Consider the following 1,098-nt stretch of genomic DNA (forward strand, 5'->3'; position numbering starts at 1 on the left):
ATTCTACAAACGTTTATTATATATAAGCAAAAATATAATAAAACTAATAATAAAACTAATAATAAAACAAAAAATTCCATTAAAAAATGACATTAAAAAAATGACATTAAAAATACCTTTAAAATTACATTAAATACAATCAACGCAAAAACGACAGAAGCAACTACAATAAACGCAAAACGACATAAGCAAAACAACATAAGCAAATACAATAAACGCAAAACGACATAAGCAAAATACAATATACGCAAAAAAAAACAACATAAGCTAATGCAATTGCTCATAGCTGGCGACGGATTGGCATACCGGGCACACAACCGTAAGCATAGTGTACGGACGCGGGGGGCCTTGACACTTCAGGGCACACGTGTAGCAATACACGTGCCCGCAACTGGACGCCCCGAACGTGTCCAACATAATTTCCGTACAACACACTATGCATTCCAGTTTTTCGTCGTGCCCGATATGCCGACGTTGGCAGTCCGTCCTGTTGCACCTGCCGGCCTTATAGTCCCCGCAGATGATGGAATTCTGCAGGGTGCGTCCAACTTCGTACCGCAACTTCTCTGATGTTAGGCCGGTACTCTCGTAACGAGCCTGCTCCACGCTCGTTACGTGCAAAAATTTGCATTGCGCGTTTGTGCACTTCTTGTTTTGGTAATTGAAACAATACCTGTAAGGGTGCACAAACGCGCAATAACTGTTAGAGCAGGCTCCTCGCTGGAAGTCGCGGCAGAGCTGTTGTTTTTGAGCTAAAAACATAAAAATACATATTATATATCATTTTATAACAGATTAAATTATTTTTCTAAATTGTATTATAAATTCTATTATAATACATACCTGGTTCCCCAAAATATGCCATTTTTACTAAAAGTTTTCTTCACTGTTCTCGACTGTCTTTGAAAAAGAGCTCCTGCACGTACAGATGCGAGACTGAGAATGAGGCATGGTCACATCGTCGTCGTCGTCGTCGTCGTCGTTCTCATCAATAAACAAAGAAAATAGACGCCGGGCCAACGAAAACGAAACGTGATACAAAAGATTCCAGACGCCAAAGATTTTTGTCGCATAGGCGTGTAGAAAGAATCGTCCATA

The 1,098-nt window shown here is 39.9% G+C and overlaps 1 protein-coding gene across 1 annotated transcript; it reads right to left on the bottom strand.

Moving 5' to 3' along the window:
- Nucleotides 1-267: 267 nt before the first annotated feature.
- On the bottom strand, nt 268-865 carry LOC139112354 (zinc finger CCCH domain-containing protein 10-like). The gene is made up of 2 exons (XM_070673328.1): nt 844-865; nt 268-752 (listed from the first exon to the last, which is right to left on the bottom strand). Exons 1-2 carry the CDS (start codon nt 863-865, stop codon nt 268-270), a joined length of 507 nt encoding a protein of 168 aa, XP_070529429.1.
- Between the last annotated feature and the right edge of the window lie 233 nt (nt 866-1,098).

This window comes from Cardiocondyla obscurior, linkage group LG28 (assembly GCF_019399895.1).
Source record: "Cardiocondyla obscurior isolate alpha-2009 linkage group LG28, Cobs3.1, whole genome shotgun sequence".
Lineage (NCBI taxonomy): Eukaryota > Metazoa > Arthropoda > Insecta > Hymenoptera > Formicidae > Cardiocondyla > Cardiocondyla obscurior.